General features: G+C 41.0%; 3 protein-coding genes across 4 annotated transcripts; 2 read left to right on the top strand and 1 right to left on the bottom strand.

The window, feature by feature from the left end:
• Positions 1-873: 873 nt before the first annotated feature.
• On the bottom strand, positions 874-7,290 carry luc7l3 (LUC7-like 3 pre-mRNA splicing factor). Of its 2 annotated transcripts, XM_029509297.1 has the most exons (11): positions 7,072-7,290; positions 6,475-6,541; positions 6,309-6,348; positions 6,080-6,224; positions 5,796-5,870; positions 5,453-5,557; positions 5,079-5,240; positions 3,894-4,279; positions 3,089-3,291; positions 2,734-2,954; positions 874-1,066 (listed from the first exon to the last, which is right to left on the bottom strand). In XM_029509297.1, exons 1-10 carry the CDS (start codon positions 7,168-7,170, stop codon positions 2,767-2,769), a joined length of 1,470 nt encoding a protein of 489 aa, XP_029365157.1. In that variant the 5' UTR covers positions 7,171-7,290; the 3' UTR covers positions 874-1,066; positions 2,734-2,766. The 2 variants fall into 2 exon arrangements, with proteins under 2 accessions (XP_029365157.1, XP_029365156.1); XM_029509296.1 differs by having other exon boundaries at positions 874-2,954.
• A 1,452-nt stretch (positions 7,291-8,742) lies between these two features.
• On the top strand, positions 8,743-15,095 carry ankrd40 (ankyrin repeat domain 40). The gene is made up of 5 exons (XM_029508394.1): positions 8,743-9,258; positions 9,771-9,919; positions 10,151-10,792; positions 11,304-11,485; positions 12,476-15,095. The coding sequence occupies exons 1-5, from the start codon at positions 9,125-9,127 to the stop codon at positions 12,617-12,619; spliced, it is 1,251 nt and encodes a 416-aa protein (XP_029364254.1). The 5' UTR covers positions 8,743-9,124; the 3' UTR covers positions 12,620-15,095.
• A 4,713-nt stretch (positions 15,096-19,808) lies between these two features.
• LOC115047888 (WAP, Kazal, immunoglobulin, Kunitz and NTR domain-containing protein 2-like) lies at positions 19,809-22,258 on the top strand. Its single transcript, XM_029509095.1, has 3 exons — positions 19,809-20,021; positions 20,509-20,825; positions 21,058-22,258. The coding sequence occupies exons 1-3, from the start codon at positions 19,809-19,811 to the stop codon at positions 22,256-22,258; spliced, it is 1,731 nt and encodes a 576-aa protein (XP_029364955.1).
• Positions 22,259-23,089: the final 831 nt, after the last annotated feature.

Below are 23,089 nucleotides of genomic sequence, written 5' to 3'. Positions count from 1 at the left end.
CCAAAGTGTTTGTTAAATCAACTAGAGGCTTTAAAGTTTTACTCATGGGTTAATGAAACACTGAGCACATTTTAGGTTATCCATCTTTTATGCATCCAGCAAACCTCCCTTTATGTAATACCCCTGATCTGTCTTTCTTGCTTATGATGGGAACATGTTAACAGGATGTACCTGACAGAGATCAACAGGCAGTATTCATCCAAGTATTCTATAGTTGTGCTATTCGAGCTCACCTCAGTATTAGTACGTCCCAGACCACCATTGACTGTGCTGAACTGATAATGCTTACAAAGTAAATTAAAATGTTGACAGCCTAAATTCGAATGGGGGAGAAAGGAGGAAAAAAAAGAAAAGAAAAAGCACACAACTTTAACAATTTTTTTCCTTTTTATTCATCCAGACAACATGGACATTAAAAGCAGAGCAAAATTAAACAAATCTCAAGTCTTCAAAATCTTTTGATCAAAATTAAATCAGTATATTTTACAGTAAGGGGACAAGAGCAGTCAATGTGAGCTCTAAGTGGAGGAGAAAAGAGACACGCCCTATCATGGGTCTAACATTGTACATATGTTTTTAACTGACTTGTTAAAAAAGGAGGGCAGGAAGTGAAGTGGAGCCTGACAAACCAAAACAAACCACAAGCACTGTTTTTATTTCATTTTCACTAAATGCCAAGAAACAAGGAGGATGTGAAAAGATTTTCAAAATAAAAACAAAGAAAAAAAAAAAAAAAAACATTCTAAACTTCTCCAAGTGTTTTTTAAAGCGATATCTGGCTGTCATCTAGCCCAAGAAATACATTAGATGAACCACAACTACCCTCATCCTGCCCAGTGATAGACAGGTAATGGAACATGGAAAGTAACGCAGTTTTTCCTCCCTCCTCATTTACACGTTTTTATTTTTTTAATTTTCTTTCTTTTTTTTTTCTTTTTTTTTTTTTTTTAAATTAAGCCACTACACATTTGTGGTTCACCTTGTGTTTAAGCAGCGAAGTGTCAGGTTCAGGGTAAGGATGGGTGCACTCTTCCACTTCTTCCTCCATCAGATATCCCAGCTTCCCCTGTTAAGCAAAACATTTTCAAAAAATTCAATGTTAGCAAAGGTTCCACAACATGGGTTTGTAGCAACTGCTGCTGCTACTGGAACAACAATATCACCTACATGACTACTCGTCAAATATATCCCTGAATTAAGCAAGAGAACAGAGGAGACACTCCTAATGATGCACACGTACTATCCATTTGCAAGGATTATGCACATTAATGTTTTGAATGTTTTAGCCAAAAGATTCTGGCATATTTTAAATAATTTTACTTGAGAGAGTAAAAGGATAGCGACCTGGACAAAGTCCACAAGGTCTGGTCACTACCTCTCACAAAAATATTAATTTTTTTAATCTGCGACAGGACTGTTTGATAATCCCTTTGCCAATGTGAAATTGCACTTTATGTTTACATCTGATTTGCAGTTCAAAGCACAAACACAAAGGCATTATCATTTCCAACTGGACATTAAAATATCCTGACAAAACCTTAGTTTTCACTAAAACTTGGGGAGCTGCTGACATCAACGGCAGTTTCAGCTGTTGGCACAGGTACATCAAAACAGGCTGTCTGTGCATCAGAGCATTTTAAAACACGTGCCTCTGACATCACTATCAATTTATTCTTTTTTTCCACCCAAAGGTTACTAAACAAACAAAGAAACACAATAAATATACACACAATCAGGCTGTCAACATCATGTTTTGAAGAAGTACAGAAATGCTTTTCTGACAGGCAACAGCATTCAGAAATGGATGTGGGTAGAGAAAGGAGTACCTGGGGTGAGTACCTGCACAGTTTGACAGTCAGAGAGTATCCATGATTTTTAATTTGCCCTTTTCTCATGTGGTCTCGCTCACAACACCAACGCTGTGTGAGGTATGGAAGTCAGCTGCAATTCATTTGATAAACCCTACCCTCCAGTTAGTTAGTTACGTTAGGCCCCCAGGTGCTATAACACCCCCCAAACACACACTGCATGGCATTATCAGGCACAATAAGGTGGACAACAAATCCATGGCATTTGAGGTATGATTACGGCAAAAGAAATTGCTTGTTTTTTGTTTTGAATATACACCTTTGACGAAGGCTTAAAGTATGTCTGTGTTTACTCATGAGAAAGCGAATCCCCAAGATCTAAGTATATAAATACATAAACACGTAGACACACAGTTGCTGAACTTTCTCCCTACAGAGTGTAATACCTCAATAAATATTACATTTTCCCAATTCAAAATAAACAAACAAATAAAACAATAAAAACAGGTAAATACAAGTAGGAAATTTTAATTGGATTGTTTTTTTTTCTGTCATTTTGTCCACAAAGACAAATATACATCTATATGGATCAAAAACCGATACAAAACGAGGGGTACCTCCGGGCATGTTTGTTCAGGGCTACACTGGCCTTTCCCTCTTGGCTTTGTGTGAATGTTTTCTACCTTCTTCTCATTCGGGCCTAGTCCTTCATCTTCAGTGCATACTTATGATGCACTATTTGAAAACAGGATAAAGATATATGCATATAGTACATAAGACAAATCATAGGCATTGAACTGAACGTAAACAGGGTGGGGAAGGGAGGGTGAGAGGGTGGGTAGGGGAAATGTGGGAGGTGGGGGGAGTGGGAGGGTGGTGGGTTGGGTTCAGAGCCAGAGGGGAGCAAAGAGGAGGACGCACTTACCTGAGCCTGATCTGAGGTCCTATCAGATCAGTTTTAATTGGACTGAGTGTCACCTTCAGAATGGAAGAGCTCTTGCTGGCCATTGAGCAGAGGGGAGGAGGCAGAGGCGGCTGCCTCTGTCTCCATCGGTTCCGCTTCTGATGAAGCCTTGATGGTAGCTGCATCCCCGTCAGGGTTCTTGTCTTTCGTGGAGCTGCTCCTCTCCTCTGTTGCCTTACGGTCTAAAGAATGAATACATGGCTGTTAAAAGTTACCATTTCTCCAAAAGGGAGAAAGACTGTTGAAAGCATTTTGGTATAATACCTGGGATCTACTACACAAACAGTAGAATAAATAAAGGGTCTAAAGTCCTCACCTTTGTCTTTTGATGACCGTTCTCTGTCCCTGTCCCTGTCTCTCTCCTTCTCCCTGTCCCTGTCCTTGCTGCGGCTGCGATGGCGATGAGATTTGCGCTCTGAGCTCCGTGACCTCCTCCTGTCACGGCTGCGGGAGCGACGCTTTCTGTCAGAGCGATCTCGGCTGCGCCTCCTGTCCCTGTCTCTGTCTCTGTCCCGGCTCCTGCAGAAATGGTAATGCAAGACATATTTTATAAAGAAAACAAAAATCTTGAATTTATTTTCATATTTAGTCACACAAAAAGATGTATGGCCAGCAGTACACGGCCTGCTGTTAGCTTTTTAAATTTATGACTGAACTTCCAGGAATAATTACTTTTCCTTGCAAATCACTACTGGAGACCTAGTATTTATATTGTCAAATACAAGAGACATTTCTTTTAGGGCAGTCAAGTGAAGTTTTGATAGCAATAATCATTTTAATTGGTACTTTGTGAAATTACCTAATACAGAAAGCAAGCTGCTCAGTTTGTGGTGTTAACACATGAACAGCCTGGTCATCTGATCAATTTTGCATTGGTGGAGAAAGTATTTATTAGGGGCCATTGGTTGACCAGTCTGCAATGCAGAGCAACAAAGAAATAAAAAGAAGTCTAACTTGCTATATTTTCTTGTTAAGACCAGCTAAGAGTCAGACATCTCTGAAAAAAAAAATAAATAAATAAATAAATAGTAAGGTCTAGGATTAAACTGGTGCTCTTCAACCCATTTGACCTTTTATGGTTATGCTTTTTTGTTGTTAGGCTCAAGGTGGTTCAAACATACCTGCTGCGCTTGCGTTCCCTCTCCCTGTCCTTGTCTCTGCTCCTCGACCTCCGACGATCACGGGATCTGCTCCTTTTCCTGTCCGATGCTCGACTGGAGTGGCGGCTGTTGGAGTGGCTTCGGCGTGCCCTCCTGTCCCTGTCCCTCTCCCTGTCCCTGTCTCTATCTCTGTCCCGCTCTCTGTCTCGCTCCCGCTCACGTTCGCGTTCTCGTTCTCTCTCTCGCTCCCTCTCCTTCTCACGTTCTTTCTCGCGCTCCTTCTCCTTCTCTTCCTCCTCTTTGCGTTTTTTCTCTCTTTCCTCTCGCTCACGCTCACGATCTTCTCTGTCCCTCCTGAGGGCTGGGTTTTCACCTTGGGGGTCTTCTGAACGGCGGCGTAGTTTTTCCTTGGAATAAATGAAAAAATTAAATAGCAATTTGTTCTAAAGCAAAATTTTCAGGACTAATTAGCATATATTGTGAGGGAATTTTCTCTTATCCAGCCAATGAGTCACAGATTCAGGATAAAAGGTCACTGTGAGGCTGTAGGTCTCGATGCCACAGGTAGTGCACTAAATCTTACAGGCCTTGAGTCACTCAGGCGACTTGTCCAAACACAGCTGTGATTTTCTGCTGACACTGTGGGTGCCAGGACTGATAACAGTCCTTTGATTGGCAAAAACAAGTGGCTGGGTCTTCTTAGAATCTGTACTTGGGTGTATATAGTGAGGACTTCTTGTGTAGCCCTACAGCCCTCTGGTAGGTCTTTCCCCTCCTCTTGGGGTATTTGACCCATTATGGGGTGTAAACCATCTATAGTTATCTCTTTGAGTGTATAAAATCTATCCCGAGGAGATCCTGCTTGAAATTTGCAGTGATTAAGAATAGAAGCCTAAATTGATAAATCCATCCATCACTACAAGCTAAAGCTTCAACCTCCACAGCATAAGACATGCTGCACTCCAGCCCCCTCTTCACCACCTATGATAAGAATTTCCCCTAACATGCGGCATATTATTTTAAAACATTATTTTCTTTAATACATACTAACTATTCTCTTTTTGAGTCTACAGGACAACCCTGAAAATGTGGCACAGTTTCGTTATTTGTTCTAGTATAATAAGAATCCAATAACTTATACACAATTCAGACATGTTGCATCACAACATCTACAGAGCTAGTCTTTCTGACAGATGGCCAATTTACCTTGAGCTCCTCCACAGTGGATTTAATCTTGGCATAGCCCATGTGCTGCTTTCCCATCAAATGGTCATCCACTCTGGACTGTGCATCACCCACAATGAGGAAAGCTCCACACACCTCACAGACTTCCATCTGTTTCTCCTGAGCTGCAAAGCTTTCAATGGTCTGGATAAAAAAAAGCACAGATATTACACCAGAATGCATGGAGACAATTAATGTTTATATTGTGTGTGTGTGTGTGTGACTGATGGATGTGCTTTTGGTCCAAACTTGAATTTGAACTTTTGTAAATGACTTTAGTTTGTTGACAGATAGCAATGCATGCCGAGAATCCTGAGCAGTGTGTTGGTAGATTAGCCTTAAAATAGGTGTCTCACCGAGGGGGTGGAGCTGAGTAGCTCCCTCTCCTCCTTTAGCTGCTCCACCAACTTCATCATTCCCTGGGCCTCCTCGACCCGTCCCTCCGATCCCAACTCCTCAATCTGAGCAAATGCAAAACAGAGACAAGGTAAGTCACTCAGTTCTTCTTCATGAAGTCTCCTCACAAAAGGTACCCCAATTTCTGAAGTCAGACCTAGATTTGATGTAATCAAGGTTGCGCTATGTGACACATGTCTAAATTTTAATTTGTCATTATCCCACTGCCTTCCCAATTATGAATTCAACAGAGAATCATTTTGCAGAAACACATGCAACTAATTTTCCATTTTTTTTATATACCTGTACAACCAAGTCTTCAATCTTCTCTGTTAGAACTTGAATCTTCTCCTCATTCTTCCCTGATGGACCAGGACCCTGCAGAAAGAGGGAAAAAAAAATCTCAAATACAACCACAAAGATTCTGCGCAATTTTTTTTTTTTTTTTTTAAACAGGCAATGTTTCCAGTGTACTCTTATTTTATAAAATTGTGTCCTAAGGTCACTGAATAGCCAAAGCCTCTACGACACGTGAGACAACATTAGTGGTTTGAAAAGACAGAGGGACCATGTCCCAAAACACAAACCCCTGCATTCTGCTGAGCCTGAGAAAGTGCAAGCCGGGCATGGCCTCTGCGAATCCGCCGCTCCACCTCTGCCAGGAGTGACTGCAGATAGCGCAGAAAGTCTCGCTCATAGCCCTCCTTCATAAATCGTGAACTTTTCTCATACCTAAACAAAATGCAATCGAATGATGTTATTAAATGTAAACGATGTCATGCAGAAATTACGTCCTAATGCACAACCAGAACTTACATTTTTCTGAGATTTTCATCATGAATTTTCTCACAAGGGCCTGGGAAGAAATAAATAAAAAATACAAAATCACACTGATCTCTTATTGTATCAAAGTGTAATACATGTGTCCATCAAATACAGCTACAATGAAAAATAATTACACATATACAAAGTCTTAACTTACCCAAGTCAGAGCGGGTGTTTGTGAAGAGCTCAGCTGGGCAGAAGCCACACAGATAGTAGCGACAAACCTTTTGAAGAAAAAAAAAAAAAAAGACATTTTAAATTTGAAAAACATTAGCAATTCTTAGCTACTAACGTTACAGTTACATTAGCTCAAGTGTTAAAATGTTGCTAACCGGGAACAAAGGAGCTTTGTCAGTTGTGCATCCAACAGCGATTTGATCACATATTTATTTATGATTAGGGCTTAAGTAACAAGTTACCTTCATAAACAAAAACAAGCCAGATATAAAGACAACATTAGTGGGCATCCAAATGTGACGGCAGATAAATAAGATTATAATTTTCATTGTGAACCGATGACATACCGTTAGCATTAGCAAGCTCTAGTACTAACACGCGTGCTTAGACAGCACCCAGATCACTAGTTTACAATAGCATGACAGTTTGCTGTGGTCACATCCGAAGTGTTATATAATATATTTAAACGAGCCGAGTCGCTGAAGCCATATACTGTGATTGTGGACATCTTATGTGACTGACGTGATGTTTACTTATAAAAGTAGCTAGGCTAACATTAGCTTGAAAGCTAACTCACGCTCTCGTCATCCCATCGCACGTTGGAGCGCTTCTCGTCGGGAGCCAAGTTTCTGTCTCGGCCCATTAACTCGTCGAGGAGCTGGGCTGCTGAAAGCATTTTGGCTGAAAGAAGTTAGCCTCGCGTTATAGGACAGAGGAATCTCCAGAGAGCCCGTTCACGGCATTTATTGCGCGCAAAGTACTCCTTGTCAAAATGGCAGACGCTGTAACAACAACGCCCGTTCTCGGTTCACCTGCAGCCAATGCACGAGCAGCTCGCGCGGCCTCCGACCCGGAAGTACAAGTTCGACAAAACCGTGTTGACTTTAGTTTTAACAATTATATCAGTACAGCCCGGTTTTAGCTCAGCTCCTCTTTACTGATGTAATCTGCAACTGTGTACTATGCTGGTGAGAGGTGGCTACAATTGTGGATGAAAGATAATATTAAAGAAATTATATTAATAAAAAAAACGGCGCAAACGTTCATGATTTTTTTTATTATCTTGGCTATATATATATTTCTACACAGAGTTGCCAAATATGTAGACAACTGCAGTTTTACAATTTATGATGAAGGCAATAAAGAAGAAGGATTATTCAAGAAAACTTCAGCAGAAACAGCACCCGCCAATTGAGGTGATGGCCTCCATTTATGCTCCAGAGACAAAATTGAAGATAGAGGTTCATTCATTTTTTTACTGGCTTCAGTATGTCGACCTAATCTATTCAACTGTTATGAGTTTATTAGTGTTTTATTTGTATAATCTTCTATTAGGTATATTGAGCTATTTTAATGAATTCAATTTGTGTTTATTCTTCTGACAGGTAGGTTAGAGAGTTATTGACTGAACATAACTATCTAGTTGAAAACTATTGTGGAATAGCAGCAAAGAGTTGATATCATCACATCATATATGTTCTTTGTCAAACTGGCTTCAATCCGTTTATGTTTTCTTCTCTCCCTCTCTATGTTCACATATACAGTATTTTGATAATGTGCTTCGGATTTAAGTTCTATTTACTTGTGAAATTATCACTCACAAAAAGTTAGGCATGGCATAATATAATTTTTATTTATTCTCACACAATACACAGTGCTGTAAAACACTGACAAGTAAAACACGTGCAAATTGGTCCTCATCGTTCATGTTTTTCTGCAGTAAAATAAATAAATAAATAAATAAATAGGCAACACAAACAAAACATAAAATCACTTCCTCTAACCATTCCAAATCACAAAAAACTGGCAATTAATCAATATTTTTTGAGAATTAATCAGAATCTGGTTTGGTCTTTGAAGGTTTGGATAAAAGCAACAAAATAATACATTGCATCTACATACATACATGTACATTTATAATTAGTCCTGCCGTCTAGTATTGCTGTCATTTCCTGTGAGTGACACTTGCTTAAACGGACAACAAAAACTAGTTGAAACTATTACCTATTAATTCTTAGGCTAATTTTTTTCTTTCTTTTAATAGTTAAGCTTCGTAATGATGTTCCAAGGTAATAATTCTGCCAGTGTGTTCATGATGGTAATGATTTTATTTATTCGTTATTTACTGGAGAGTGTGGTAACTGTGCTCGAGTTGAGAAACAAAATCAGTGAAAAAAGTCTTTTCAGAGGGGAACTAAGCTTTGCCCTCGCGGTTGTCACATCTAAAGATGCCCCCCGATGAGGCGGTGGTGTTCTCGGCGGTCCGCTGACTGAGCTCCGGCACCGCTGCTGGATTGAATGAGAGCACCGGGCTGTTGTCAGTGGCCCAATAACGTGAACTAACAACAATAAATAATGACGGAACCTGTCGTATAAACGACAAAGTCTCCGACTGTCAGCAAGAAGTGGTTACGTTAGCCGAAGCTGTTTCTTCTCCCACAAGCTAGCACCAAAGACTCAGCTAGCACCTCATCAAGCTAATACGGTTAGCCGCAGCTAACGTTAGCTGGCGGGGCTATTTTCGGCCAGACGGTGAGCGAAAATCGTCAAGCGATCAGGATTGGCAACTTAAGCCGGAAGGGAATTGTTTTATATTCTATGGTCCCGCGTCGCTAGCTGCCTCTACCAAAATGTCCACGACTTCGTTGGATAAAGAATTACAGGAGCGGTTGAGAGAGGCGTCTGCCATCGGGGACATCGACGAGGTGCGGACGCTGGTGGAGAGCGGAGTAAATGTTAATTCACAAAATGAAATCAACGGATGGTGAGTGGATCAATGAATAAACACGAGCTTCACTGCGCAAGACGAAAAGTTCCGGTTGGTGTTTTTTTTTGTTGAGTATTTAGTTCTCGGTGTTCATTGAAAAGTTTGCTGCAGTCACATAACAGGAGGGATTAAAGCCGATCGGTGTTATCTGCTTACGCTGAGCAATGCGTGTTATTCAACCAGACCTTATATATTGCTTATTTGCTCTGTAAATAAATGCCCTTTTCAACTGCTGCTTTTGAATAGTGTGAGGTTTAAGGTGACATATATGTATATGTTAGGGCTCTTAAAACAACAGAAAGGACCGGCGAATAAAACTAACTAGAAAAAACATGTTTCCAATGCCAAATTGACCTAATTAAATAAAACCATAAAAAATGTTTCCCAACATTTTAGGCAGCTATAACCAAGTCCTTGTTATCTGTGCCTATTTTGAGTTTAGTCTATTCAGGTCTTGTGATTTTGAGGAAGAAATACACCTGTTGTTTCTCTTTTCAATAATCCACCAGGACGTGTCTGCACTGGGCTTGCAAGAGGAACCACAAGCACATAGTGTCCTACTTACTGAGTTGTGGTGCCGATAAAGAAATCCTCACAGCAAAGGATGAGCTAGCCTCCCAGTTAACATCAAAGCCGGAAATTAAACGACTATTAGGAGGTATACTAGACATTTCTCTTGCCCCTGTCTTGTGTTTTGTCACATTTTAGAAGTCATTATTTGTAAGTGGCATGTGAAGTGCCACTGTTGTTGTTGTTATACTTTTACATATAATATACAGCATAAAGTGTTGATTGTATTTACAGTTGTTAATGGCATTGACAAGCTGTCAGGTATATTAAATTGATCTGGTTCAAAGAAAATAATCCCCTTTTTATCCATCTTGCACAGTTGAAGTGGAGGAAGTGCCTGAGGTCAAGGAGTCTGAGCTGCCAATCATTCCCAACTACCTGTCTAACCCGCCCTTCATGTACTCTAAAATGGATAACAAGTCAGAGGTCCTCCTAGCACAGAAAATTACACAGAATGGTTCTGGAGAACACACTGAGGACACACACAGTGATTCAGCCTCCCTTTCTCCAACTCATGAGCCTCAGAAAACACAGAGTCTAGTCTCTGACAGCCCAACTCCTCCCTCAGATCCCATCTCCTACAGCCAAGCCCCTGGCGAATTACTTCCTGAGACTGAGCAAAATGGCACATCACCCAGTCAAGCCTCTTCCCACAACCATGCTGTTGTTAACTGCACAGTGCCCATGGACCTGTCAGTTGAGCCACATCTTGTCAACCATGCTGACTACCCGCATATGGTGGCCCACAATGGTACTATGTGCTCACCTCCATTGGCCTCACCCAGCCCCACCATGGCTGGCAGCAGTGGAAGCCAGGTCCAGGCCCCGGTGGCCAGTGCTAACCCAACCATGAATAGGCAGCAGTCTATTCCACAACAGCTGAGCTATAGTCAGGCTGGTGGGCCCATGCCAGCTTTCCAGCCTTTCTTCTTCACCAGTACTTTCCCAGTTAATGTGCAAGGTGAGAGAGAAATCATGTTTTATTATTTATATCTTCCTTCCAATACATATAAACTGGAAGCAGACAGGATACACAGTCCACGTCTACTGTGGCACATTTTTTGCTGTACTCTGAAATTGTAGCTTTCATTTAGTCATATAAGTGCTTACTTAAGTACTGGTAGGAGCAGAGGTATGACAACACTTGTTAAACTAGAAGCTGTTGTTAGTGGATATCCTCAGTCACTTTAATGACAGACACGTTTTTAATAGTCTCATCCTACCATGTAATTTTTTAAACACAGGAAGGTATTGGTCAAGTTTTCTAGAAATTATGACAATGACAGAGTAAATATAAAGTTGAATAACTGCTTCAGGGTGCTGAAAACTCATTCTTAAGGGTTGCTTTACAGTATGTATAAGACATGTAATACATAAGCATAAGGTGTAATTAAGTTTCTGAGTCTTCTTCTTTCCTGAAAAGCAAAATATCTTTGTTAAAAGATGACTACCTGTCTGGTTTTTCTCTCTAGAGTTAGTGCTGAAGGTGCGAATCCAGAACCCTAATGCACGGGAGAATGACTTTATTGAGGTGGAGCTGGACCGCCAGGAGCTCACCTATCGTTCGCTTCTGCGGGTCTGTTGCCGTGAGTTAGACATCAGTGCTGAGCATGTGGAGAAGATCCGCAAGCTTCCAAATACCATGTTAAGAAAGGTACCTGTGCACAGCTCTGCATTGTACACTTAATTTATACGGTCATCCAACATCAAGAATACCAAAGTAAATGTTCAGAGCACGAGCAACTTATAAATGTATGGTTTTAATTCATAACAAATAATGGCAATGTATGAATTTCTAGTACAATTCAGTGTTAGGTCCGTGTGTTAAAATACTAGTCCTATTTGCATCATAAGAATTTGCATCAAAAATCATCATCACAGTTTAAAGATTTCTTAAATGTCTAATTCATTGCGTGGCAGTGAATGCAATGTCTGCATTCATTGTTGTAAGGCAAACGACAACTGCTAATAGCTCATTTAAATTGTGTCAGTTTTACTAAATTTAAGCACAAGCCCCACTAATGACTAACTAATGGCATAAACATTATTTCACACAATTCCCAGAGACTCATGGGAACTGTAGTTCTAAACCTTGAGCAGGATTATCCCCTAAATGAAACAAAAATGTCTTTTTTTAAAAAATATATATATATTTTCCCTTCTCCTCTGCCTCCCTCTTTGTCTGACTCCTACATGCTCACTGTAAGTGATACTACCCCAGCTCACTAATTAGGTTGTTTGACTCACTTCATCATATGACTGAACACTCCCTTACCATCTGTTTACACTGTATTTGTGCCATTACCCACTGTCTCTGAAAAGTAATGAAAGCGGACCACTTTGCCAAATTGAAAATCATTGTGAAATGGAAGGTTTGTAGTTCATGGTTCTGATTAAGTTAAATTAGTATAGTAATAGTAAAATGTCACAAGTAACATAAATGGTGTGTGAATTTTTGCCAGGTAAATTATTTGAAAAAATGGTACCCTGAAGTTGTGTTGTTTTTTTGTTTTTTTTTTGGGGGGGGGGGCTTCATCTAGGAAAACAACCATTTCTACTATTTCTATTGTTCCAATGAAGCTGAAGCTAGTAGTTGATTTAGTTTTTTATTTAATAGTTTTTGTTTTTGTTTTTTCCTGTCAAGGACAAGGACGTAGCTCGGCTGCAGGACTTTCAAGAGCTGGAGGTTGTGTTGGAGAAAGCAGAGGGCCTGTCCCTTTTCTCAGCGACAGGAGGCCTAACAGACAGACCCTGCTACAACATGAAGGCCTCCCGCCTCACCTACTAGAACTCCTGCACAGTCTGAGGTCTCCTGGCTTATGATGGGCTTCTGTAGCTACCTTCCAAGCAACCATAACTAGTTGCCTGCCCAGGTCCCTTGTTACAGCTTTATTTGGCTTCGGTGTTTTGCCAATTTCAAACTGGGATTTCTTTTTTCAAGTTCTGTAGCTATTGTCCTCCTCCTGTCCTTCTCTGGCCCTCCTGCCGCTTAAGTGTACCCAACCAGTTCTAAGCGATTACTGATGCATGGTGTACTTGATTATGTGCGAAAGAATTTGGGCCCCTCTCTTTATCTCTTTCTCTCCTCCCACTGCACTTTGTGCCAAGGCTGTAGTGGGGCAACAGAGGGGAACATTTGGCCTGTCTTCCTTATGGACTGGACATGAATGGGATTCTGCAATAGCCTTATATGTACACCTCACTACTGGCTGTGTACAGAGGATAATGGTCTGAAGAGACCAGGTGCAGAGGGTGACAGGAAGGATTTGCATAACTCTTAGTGATAAGATTGTCATCAGTCCATTGAATAAGACGAGTTGCAGCACAGTGGACTTGCGTACAGCAACTTGTATTTCTAACAAATTGAGCTATAGAGTGTTATCAGACATTCTAGCTGGTGTACACACTTTCATACATGCTGTAGGCATAAACCTTAGTGTCTTTTCCAGCAGAGGGCACACAGTACTGGCTTAATTGTGAAGTTGGAAGTAATCTCACACAGTTGAGATTTCTGTAATTTTGGACTAATAGTACTTCAATTTGCTGACCACACATACAGTATGCTTTAATCTGTATCCATACAAGGATGGGTACATTGGAGTAGGAGTACTCATTTCCTACATATTTAATTAATTCAGTTGTATACTGCGGAAGGGAAGTAATTAGTTTTGTTTGAACTGTCTTTTTTGTCTGTTCATGTGAGATGATCATTTTTATTGTAGAGAAAAATGTGCAGCAACAAGAGGCAGGACTAATTTTTTTTCCTACAATGTATTAGTGCCTCTGCTTTTCAGAGTGTGTTACACAATTCCGTCAGCATAACACTTTGTCAACTGTGAAGTATATTTCTTTTACTTTTTGAGTCATATTGGTTCTTGCTAATAAAGAAAGGCTGTGTGTTTATGCTCTGGACTAAAAAGGTTCAAGTCCCAGCAAAGGCTCCGTATAAACTGAATTCATCATTTAAGTTAGGATATCTATTGTTCCTTTCTGTGTAACTGTAATTAGAATCGAAACCAAAAACTAATCTAGCCAGCAAAGACTAACTGCAGAAAAAAAGTATCACTGCTTCAGAAAACAATCCAGCCTTTTAGAAGTTTCCTCCCAAGTGAAGAGAAAGAAGTAAGGTATAGCAAAGCACCTTGGTTTTATGATTGAGTGCTTCCTTATTTTAACACCGATCAAAATTTTTACTGTTTTTCATACATTTATTTCTCTTGCACTGTGCCACCACAGTTGAAACCTAGGCTCCTTACGTGGTGACTAGATTTCTTAAAACACGTAATAGCTGAGACAGAATATGGGTACATGGTTTCAGTTTGTCTGCCAAGGCTAATGTAGAGCTAATATATCATTTAAAAATGAGACTGACAACATGATTAGCAACCCTAATGGCAAGAGAAAGATATTCTGCTATATATTAAAAAAAATAATTAAAATGGGTTGTGAAAAGCTGAGGCACAGCCGCGTTGTGTCAGACAGTAATGCTGCTTTTGTCAACAAATATTCCTTTAATTCTCAATTCTGAGCCTCATTTATTTGCAGCAGTGCGTTAGGGGTTCACTACATGTTCTACAATCACAAGGTTTCTTACCCAGTGGTAACTGTTTACTGTTCAAATGTATACCTGAAGCTCTTACTGTATTTGTATGTTTTCTGATATATTTTATATTAATTTGTATTTTTTTTTAACCAGCTAGGCCTGTTGCGTTTGTGTGTCAAAAAGTCTTACTATAGTACATGACAATAGAGTTCAACAATAGTATTAAAAGCAGCGAGAGGCTATTGTTGAAAACCAAGTGCAATGTGGAGGGAAAAGAAGGTGTTACGCAGAAAGTTTGCTGTGAGAAGATGGGACTGCCAAGAGTGCTTGTTTTCTGTTCCCAACTATGTTAAATGCTTTATTAAGTGAAGTTAAAGAATTTATGCCTCATGTTTAAGGCAGGAACTAGGTTGAGAAAGCGGGGCACTGTGGAAGATGACTGTGTGGTGCCCTGGATGAGTGAGAGCAGTGAAGGTTGTTACAGGATCCTCTTTGATTCTCTGGAAAGGAGATTACCAACATTTTGTTTGTGGGGTTGCTTACTGTTCTCGAAAAAAGCAGAATACAGTTTGACTTAACCTATGCATTCAGAGTCTGATATTTTTATATACAGTATGTCCTGTATACTTGTAGAAAAATAATTTTAGGCACTGTTGAAGTTGTGAGTTTTCGTTCTGGAGACCTATATCTGTTCTTTGATAAAGCATGGTGAATTACTTGATCTCTTCCCTCTTTTTCTCTCAGACTGGCATTGTGTCTTTGAAAAACGTAAAACAGTCTGACTATTGAAGTTATGTTAATGTTTAATGTATTCAAAACATCCATCTTAATTCTCAGTTTGGAACAGAGGAAACTGCATGTATGTTAACTGGTCCCTTCATTCAAATGCCAATGGTGACACAGGTTTCAGCTGAGAGCCACTAGAGGGAGCAGAACAGCAAATATTGGCATTAGTCACACAGTTGAATCAAACTTACATGCCACTTGCGGTGACGTTAACATTTTTTTTCTGCTCAGATGCAATTAAATTCCTTGAAAATATTTTTTTATTTAAAAAGGCTGTGTTGATTTCATCTTTAGACAGAAATGCAGGAGAGTCTGGATGCCCTGGTCCTCACTGTACTGAAGATGCACCTTCACTTCTCATTTCTTAAGAGCTCATCTCAGCATCTCACATTTTGCGTAATGCAAAACTCTTAATAATAAAATTTTTTAATGTTACATTTCTGGAGCTCTACTGCATGTAGCATGTGAAATGAATGGGTGGTAAACTTTAATTTTCTTGTTGATTTATTTATTTATTTATTTTTTCTCACCATTCGCACTAGGAAAACTATTCCACAACAAATTACATACCTCATACATTTTACTGAGATCCAACCAGCACGTTGACTCTACTACCCATTGAGTGACAATTAATGAAATTAATGAAACCAGTGACATTAATGAAACCAGTATGGACAAAACATCTCTTATGTAATCTGTTAATTTATAACTCAACATACATATACACCTGGATCTCTGGGAAACTGCAACCAAGTGGGCAGATTTGGCCAAGCAACCAAAGAATCATGTGGTGGATGCAAATGTTACATAAACATCCAGTAGTGAACATTAAAGTCCTGCTGTAATATCTTGATGAAAAGAAATATATTTATTCACATATTGTCACAGAAAATATGGGCATATCACTCAAAGCCATAAAAGCTACTTAAACAGAACCACTGCATGAGAGAACATGAGTGGGAAAAACTGGAGACATCACTCCACCCGTGCTCTGTCGAGGTTTGAGTGTTAATGTATACCTATATTTTCTTCACAAGTGAAATAAAGCTGATATGTTCAACTGCTGGATAATCAAACTACTGCTTCCAGAAACAGATGTTCACTGAGTGGTTCAGTCTCACATTACAACTTTTAAAACATGCCAGACGATTACCACTTATTAGAAATAAAACAAACAAAAAATCCTGGAAATGTCCTACAGTTCAGGGCTCAGTATTGTTGTACCGTCCAGCTGTGGTTTTGTCTCTGACCTGCCTTCTACGCAGCAAGCTAGTGTTGTACATTCTGTTATGAACGAGACATCTTGTTTTGTTCCCCTTCTGATTTAAAGACAAACAACACCTTAGTTATGGTCATATTGACACATCCATGTTTCTGGGAGATCCTTAACCTCTTTAGCGAAATGAATACAATAGTGTTCATGTGGTGAGCAGATGTTCAGACGCTGCGATCTGGAGCACAAATATTGCGTAATCTGAGCAGAACGCTGCTGAGGAAAATAAGAGTATAATAATAATAAGCGCATATATGCAAGTTAAATGAAGGGAGAAAGAAATGCATGGCAACCATATACATTTCACTGAAACCCTGTGAATCTGTGAATGTAAGCCTGCATGCCCGTCTATAGGCATGTTGTGTTGTATGTCTAGACTTGGGCTGAGGGATAAGCTTAGGGCCCTGCTGTGGCTGGATGTGTCCCTCTCCTTTGTTCTGGAGTGAGACACTCATAATAAGCTTAGTATGAACAGTCATAACACTTCCATTGTTTTGAATCAGCTCCGCCAGCTTCCCAGGCCCCAGTCATGGTCAAGAGAAGCTGGGGACCTGCTTGGTCAAGAACCCCTAAGAGCATTTTAGAAATGGAGTCAGTGGGCGACATTACTCATAGGTATGTGCCTTGGTTGTTGTGCTTGGACTATGGCCGTCGGTACCATTTGTGCCGCTCTCTAACAGGCATAATGCACTTATTTCCGACGCAAATGCATGCATGACACTGTAAAGCCACAGATTAATGGTGAAACTGTTACAGCAAGATGTGCAGTAGCTTAAACATATAAATCCCAACGTTACTTGATTGATTTATGTAGTGCTGTAATCATGAATATGACTGTAATTACGAAATTGTTCTTTATTGGCAATCAGTAAGACGCAGAGTGAATTATTCAGAAAAATCTCAAAAATGTCCTAATCCACATTGGTAGGTAATAAAAAACTTTCTGGATCAAACCCGACAAATGAAACCAGAGAGATTTAAGTCAATTCCTTCCTTGCCCGTATCTCCATCCCTTCACCAAGTTTGGTCCAAATGCCTTCAATTCTTTTTTTTGCAAATGTACGAACAATGTGCTGCAGCTGGTTTACTGACCAAAATTCAAAGCTACTTGGACAGAAAAACGTGAAATCCAACAAATTTAGTGCAGCACACAGGAGTATTCAAGGGGATGTATTTGGACTACAGGGTTTAGTCTCCGAGCGAACAACAGATCTCCTCATCGACAGCTAACGCAGGAAACACAAAAGAAGACATCGCATGACTTGCAAAGTCAAATTGAGTTGGGCTCAGAAAGATGGCAAGGGTGCATGGGGAAGGTCAAAGTCAAGGTCTGTTTTCAGACAATGCATGTGCAGACGGCAGATAGGCTGTAGGAGCTCCCTGCATGGGGTCCTCTGTATGGCTTTATTCAATATATTCCCTTTAGCCCCAGAGTCGGCTATGCTGGGAATGCAAGGTCTTGAGGGGTGAAGGTTAGGGGTGGAGGGCCGGAGGCGGCGAGTGGGTGAGCAGACACTGAAAACATCTTGACCGTATCTGTGCATGTGGATATGTGTGGGTGTATGATTGTGCAATTAATGAAATTAAGTGTGTAAGAACTTACCGTGTGCACGATGGTGTGTATAAATGCATCTTACCTGTGTCCGTGTGTGCGTAAGTGTTTGTGCATGTGTGCGTCTATGTGTTTTCAAAGAGCGCTGACAGACAGCAGCCCAGACTGAGACTTCAGGGTTCGGCCTGGAGAGCACTGGGCCTCTTTTGACTCAGCAGGGACTCGGCTTGGGAAGCACAGACTCCATATCAACACACACACACACACACACACACACACAAAGTGAAGCTATGTTGGGGCTAGTGTTGATTTTTTTTTTCTTCTAGCAGGATAAATGAAACCAGTTTTATGTGTGCAGCAAAACATTGGCAGAGCTTTAAATATAAAACCATATATACACATACACATAGATAAATGTAAACATATTTAAATTTAACATAAAGCCTTTCAGGTAGTCACTGACATCTCACAGCTGTCCGTATTGTGTTTAATTAATGCAGTTGAACATTTGTCATGCTCACCCACTGATAAATATCAGTGAAGGATGTCTCTCTGGGTGACTAATTGGAAATTTTTGCTCTCACGCTATCAGATTTTATTTTATGTTTGTATTTTTGTGCATATGGTTTTAGCAAATACAGATTAAATACAGATTTTACAAAGATTTGCCATAGCTGATAGAAAACAACAATATGAACAATGTTACACCGCAGTATGGTGCATCCATTCTAGTAGACAGCCGTACTCTGAAGAATACGTTTTGGGCTTTCCACAACTGGCAGCTGTGATAATACAAAGGTGGCCAGTACAGCACCACTTTGTTACCACCTTTCTGTCTGTCTTGGAGTTTTTGAGATACAGAAACGAAATTTCAAAATTTCAAATTCAAAGAAGAAAAAAGAGGAAAGAATAGGAAGTGGAAAGAACAAATTAAAACCAGGAGTACAGAAGATTTCAAGTAACTACAGTTCAGAATGTACAGCCATTGCACTCACAGATAAAACGCAATCTAACTTTATGTTGGCAAACCATGTACTTTATGGATCAACTCTCAGAGGAAGACAAAATAAGAGCGAGGGGGTGACCGCCATTGAATTTGGCGCCCCCTTCTGGAGCCTGATATCCTGCTCAGATGGACGTCAGAGACTTCACAGTAATCACACTTTTATGAGCACACATGGAAAATGCACAGTGTTGCCCTCCCCCCTTCCCGTTTCCATTTGGTCCACAACACAATAAAATAATAATCACATTTTTATTGACTTATATCTATATTTTATTAATTTAAGTTTAGTTCCTGTAAAGCTAAATATCTCCATCTCTTTGCAGCAGCAGCTTTGGAAGCTAAGGGTTAAGGCAGGCAGCGCCTGAACGCACAGGTGTCTCCGCCAGTCCTCTAGGAAGCAGCGCCTGCAAACTGTGGGACAGCTCCCCCCCCCCTCCTCTCCTCTCTTCCTTTTTTTTCTTTAATTAAGTTGATCATAACTGTAACTCAGCTGGGATTTGCTGTCCGAGCAGACAGGCCACTGTAATTCATGTAGTTAGATCTTAAGTGGGTTTGCTCGGTGCAGCCTTAATCTTTCGCTGCTATTAAACGTGGAGCGACAAAAACCTGGAGAGCTCTCCGAGTCCAGACCGGATCCCGCACGGCTCATACTCCCATCGGGCTGCGCAGAAAATCAGCCTGGCTTCAGCTTTTCAGGGGTTTTAAAAGAAGACAATCAGGCTTGTGTTTCGTTGGAGTTTCTTTCTTTTTCTTTTTCTTTTTTTTTTTTTTTTCTTTCTTTCTTGGTTCCAAGAGTCCGACCTGTTGCGCGCCGGAAATGTGGTGGATGCTGTTTCCCCGATGGATCTGGTTTGTTCTGGGGAATTATTGCACCATTCTCCTTCACATGGACAGCTGCCGGGTGACGGCCATGCCCATGTCTGTGGCCAAAGTGGTCTACTCTCACGCAGGTCTGTGCCCCAACGACCTGAACCCCAACCTGTGGGTGGATGCTATGAGCACCTGCATGCGGGAGTGTGAATCTGACCAGGTGAGTCTGGGTGATGAAGCTGATGATGACGGTGGTGGTGGTGCTCTCCGTCAGACAGGTCGTGTGGATGTCGCTTAAAAATGAGGCAGATTTATTTTTACTTTTCCCAAAGATCATAATATATGGCCCCACCCGTGCACGTCTCTCTCGGTAAAACACTGAAATGAAATGACAAAACTGAGTCTACTTGCTGTGATCCTACTCTTGAGTTTTTGGCTTTTATTTGTCTGTGGTTGCATCGCAAATAATTGAGCATTGTTGTATTACAATCTGAGTTGCTGATATGCTTTTTTTCAGGTAAATCATGTGTAATTCCTCTGGTCGCTTCCCAGTAACTTGTCCTATTTGAGTTAATCTAAGAAACCTATCATGAATAGCCTGAAAACACACATTTTAAATAACCTCTGACCTACACTGAGTCTCAACTGGTAACTAAACCAAAGTGTTGGTATGTGGAACAAAAGTTTCATTTCTTTTCCAACTTCAGGACTGTGAGACGTTTGAGAAGTGTTGCCCTAATGTATGTGGGAACAAGAGCTGCGTGGCGGCTCGCTATATAGACATCAAGGGCAACAAGGGCCCCATTGGAATGCCGAAGGGCGCCACCTGCGACAAGTTCATGTGCTCCCAGCAAGGGTCCGAGTGCGACATCTGGGACGGCCAGCCTGTTTGTAAGTGCCGGGACCGCTGTGAGAGGGAACCCCACTTCACGTGTGCATCAGATGGCATGACATATTATAACAAGTGCTACATGGATGCAGAGGCCTGTTCCAAGGGTATCTCTATCTCTGAGGTCACCTGCAGGTAACATGTTAAGTATTTTACATCTTTACTTTTTGTTTTTGGTGCCATGAGGTAAAGTTGTCTTTTTGTTTTTAGCTGTCACAATTTTGACAATTGAAGAACTAGTTTTCTGATGTCTAAAAATATAGGTATACTGTGGAAAATGTAGTAAAGTATGATCTGAGAATTGTTATTAAAGCGGCATATCCTGGCTCTGATTGATTGATTCATTTCCTGCTTGACCTACCTACAGATATCACCTGACCTGGCCAAACACCAGCCCAATCCCTGCAGAAACCACCCTACATCCCACCACTGCGCTTCAGACCACCCTCCCAGCGGACATCCAGCTCCCGATCATACAAAGTGGCCCCACTCAACTGGCCGTCTTCGTTGGAGAGACGGCTAGCTTTCTGTGCGACGTGTCCGGGAAGCCACGTCCAGAAATCACCTGGGAGAAACAAGTGAAGGGCAAAGACAACACCATATTGAAACCTAATCATGTCCGAGGGAACGTGGTGGTCACCAATATTGGCCAGCTGGTCATATACAATGCACAACTTCAGGATGCTGGCATCTACACTTGCACAGCCAGAAATGTCGGTGGAAGTGTCTCATCGCACTTCCCCTTGGCAGTGATCAGGAGAGAGGTCAAAGGTAAAAATTCAGACGGGAATAGCACCAACTTGCCTTTTCCAGCTGAAGAGTGTCTTAAGAGCCCAGACACAGATGACTGTGGAGAGGAGAGTATGAGTTGGTACTACGAACCAAAGAGGAACAACTGCTTTACCTTCACCTACAGCCAGTGCAATAAAAACCGCAACCATTTTGACACCTATGAAAGCTGCATGCTGTCATGCGGAGGAGAGCTGGCAGCTCCCTGTAGCCTACCGAGTCTCCAGGGGCCTTGCAAGGCTTATGAGCCTCGCTGGGCCTATAGCAGTGGTCTCAAAAAGTGCCAGTCCTTCATCTACGGTGGCTGCGGCGGGAACGAGAACAACTTTGAGTCCAAAGAGGCCTGCGAGGAGATGTGCCCCTTTCTGAAGAACCACAACTGCAAGATATGCAAACCTCGAGGTAAAATGGTCACCAGCTTTTGCAAGAGTGACTTTGTGATCCTCGGGCGTGTGACTGAGCTGACAGAGGAGCAGGAGTCGGGGCATGCTTTAGTGACAGTGGAGGAGATCTTGAAAGATGAGAAAATGGGTCTCAGGTTCTTCGGCAAGGAGCCGTTGGAGGTGACTCTTCTGAACATGGACTGGAACTGCCCCTGCCCCAATATCACTGTCGCCGACGGGCAGCTCATCATCATGGGAGATGTTCAAAACGGGATGGCCATACTGCAGCCAGACAGCTTTGTAGGCTCCTCCAGCACTCGAAGAATTAGGAAACTTCGTGAGGTCATCCACAAGAAAACCTGTGATTTCCTCAAGGACTTCTCTGCCGTCCAGTAGGATATCTCCAAATCTCACACTCGCTCCAAGTCAGTCGTGCTGTTTTCAGATTATTCAAAGTTCCAGTGACCTCACCAGTCTGACCGACTGCCAGCAAACCCCTAACTAACTTATCTGCAACATTTGAGGTTGGGTTTCAGATGATTTTCTCTCTTTCTTTTGCTCCTTATTTCTCAGTAGACTCCAAAACTAAATCTTATAATCCCATGTCATAGTTGTGAGTGACCATTACAGATGCTGTGTCAAAACCTGTTTTTTTATCAGAATCAAGCTGACTGAGCTTTGGTGTGACTACCTGCGGCACACTGTCTGAAAGAGGCAAGTGAAATAGAAACACTCAAACACATGTAACCTGTACAAAGGTATTTAATCGTGTAACTGTTTATTAAAATTACATAATAGTTTTCCTCTAAACTAACATCATTCATTTAGCAGCATGTTTTAATATAAATGGCTTGTTTGCTTTGTGTTTAAGTGGGACCTCGCAAAATTGACATTGTAAAATAATTGTCCTGAGCCCTTGAGCTCATAATAATGCAATGTGAAGCCTCAGTTCATCTACCAGAATCAAATAAGCTGTTTGGTTCCTTTTTTGTGGAATCTATTTTGATAAGTTTAATTTACAATGCAGTATATGTATGTGGACTTCTGCACTTCATATTTATTTTTCTTGATCTATTTCTTATAGGGCTATAGCCAGTGGACATACATCCATACAAACACACGTGTACAGTATATATGCATATATACATATCTATGTGAATCTCTGTGGATCAAATCACTTCGAGAATAGACATATTTTATGTTATCTATGACATATTAGTGCTCATT

Source organism: Echeneis naucrates, chromosome 8 (genome assembly GCF_900963305.1).
Source record: "Echeneis naucrates chromosome 8, fEcheNa1.1, whole genome shotgun sequence".
NCBI lineage: Eukaryota > Metazoa > Chordata > Actinopteri > Carangiformes > Echeneidae > Echeneis > Echeneis naucrates.
Note: the sequence above shows the minus strand (reverse complement) of the source record. Positions and strands in the feature narration are given on the sequence as shown.